The sequence below is a fragment of the Trypanosoma cruzi genome, genomic scaffold (assembly GCF_000209065.1).
Source record: "Trypanosoma cruzi strain CL Brener 1047053516815 genomic scaffold, whole genome shotgun sequence".
Taxonomy (NCBI): domain Eukaryota; phylum Euglenozoa; class Kinetoplastea; order Trypanosomatida; family Trypanosomatidae; genus Trypanosoma; species Trypanosoma cruzi.
In genome coordinates, this window is record NW_001849573.1 from 1 (window position 1) to 1,667 (window position 1,667).

The 1,667-nt window shown below is 51.7% G+C and overlaps 1 protein-coding gene across 1 annotated transcript, besides 3 other annotated features; it reads left to right on the forward strand.

Annotated features, from left to right (window-relative positions):
* Tc00.1047053468803.10 (surface protease GP63, putative) lies at window positions 1-686 on the forward strand (the record flags this gene model as incomplete). Its single annotated transcript, XM_797342.1, has 1 exon — window positions 1-686. A coding segment is annotated over one exon (686 nt), but the record flags the coding sequence as incomplete, so codon positions are not given.
* Window positions 1-1,667: a sequence feature (areas not merged during assembly with more than two copies in the genome that could not be assigned to a particular haplotype).
* Window positions 766-880: a sequence feature (T-rich).
* Window positions 1,554-1,578: a sequence feature (AT_rich).

Below are 1,667 nucleotides of genomic sequence, written 5' to 3' on the forward strand. Positions count from 1 at the left end.
AGACGAATGATAGCACTAAACATAAAAGCGTCAAGGGAGTGTGCGCACAGGTGCTGTGTGAGGGGGGAACAGTGAAGGTGAAGTACCTCGGCAGCAGTGATTTTCATTCTTGCCCCGAGGACACTCAAATCTCAGTGACGCTGAATGGTTTTGAGCAAGATGGAAAGATCAAGTGCCCGAAGTACGGCGAGGTGTGCACCATTGCCGGCAACGGCAGCAGCCTTGTCGTTCCGAGAGCGTTGGAGGATGATAAGCGAGAGGAGCAAGAGGAGAAAAGAGAAGAGTCCGTGGCTGCTCCGGCGTTGTCTCCCGGAGCTGAAGCTCGTACAAAGGCGTCCCCTGCCGATTTGCCCGCGGCGGAGCACTCGTCTGAAGAGGGACCCATTGAAGAAGCGTCCACTGCAGAGGCGTCTCCTCCAGGTAAAAACTCTGAAGCTCGAGTAGTGGAAGCGGCATCGAAGCAGCCTCAACAAGAAAGTGAAGCAGAAGAAATGACAGCGGTGGAGGCATCTGCCACTACACAGCAAGTGCCGGCGAATTCATCGCAGGGAAGTGTGGGGTGGGCGACGGTTTCGAACATCCCTGCCGTTGGAGAAACAACGGGTGATGGTGGCACTGTGTGTGAGAGCAGGGCGTTGCCGTTGCTCTTCCTGCTGTTGGGACTGTGGGGGTTTGCCGCTCTGTGAGGAGTGACCGGATGCCGCGTGGGACAATTGCGACCTCCCCTGCACAGAATTAGTTCCCCGGGAAAAAATTTCTCTGACATTTTTTTGGTGTTTTTTGTGCGTTTTTTCATTTTTCAATGTTTTTTTTTCCCCTTTATTTTATTCCACTTTCGTTTTTCATGTCTCACTCCCCATTCTTTTTTTTTTCTTTTTTTGGGCCAATCACTATGGACGTTTTCTTTTCTACTCTTCCCTCTTTCTAATTGTTTCTTCTGCACTCCTCCTGCGAGGGGTGCCGTGTGTTTCCCGTCCAACTGCTCCACTCGCACACCCACCGACACGCTCATGACGACGGCCCTGTGCGCCTCGCCTGCTGCACGCATGAGGAGGGGCCGCGACGAACGGCGCGCTGAGGGAGCCGTGACGTGTGGGCGTGCGACGAGGGCCTGTGGGGCGGAGCACACATTTCTTCCCTCTTGTTTTGTTTTCTTTGCGGCCAGGGCGGGCAGACACCCGCAGCGCCACACACACAGCCACACCCTGCCGCCGTGCTTTTAATGGGTTTTGTTTCGTGAGCATTTCTTTTCCCCTCTGATGATTTTTCTTCTTTTGCTGCGCACACTCTCCCGATGGAGTGACGTGACTCCCGTCATCTTTTTTCTTGCTTCTCTCAGTCCCCACACACACGAGTGACTGTGCTCTGCGGGCCGCACTTACACGCCGATGGAAGGGCTGAGGGGAGCAGCAACACGCGGATGAACCCATGAAATGCAATTGATGTGCGAACATATATGGAGGCCAGACGGTTGAAAGACATGTAACTATTTAACTTTCTTTTCGGGCAATGTATACACAGAGAGTTTGGTGTGGCCACACGGCAGCCAGGGGATTTTTATTATTATTTTTAAATTTTGGTGAGAAAGTGATGGACGATTTTTTAAATATAACTATTTTGTGCGATGTAGTTTATATGAGATGAGGGGGAACGTTTTTTTGTTTTAA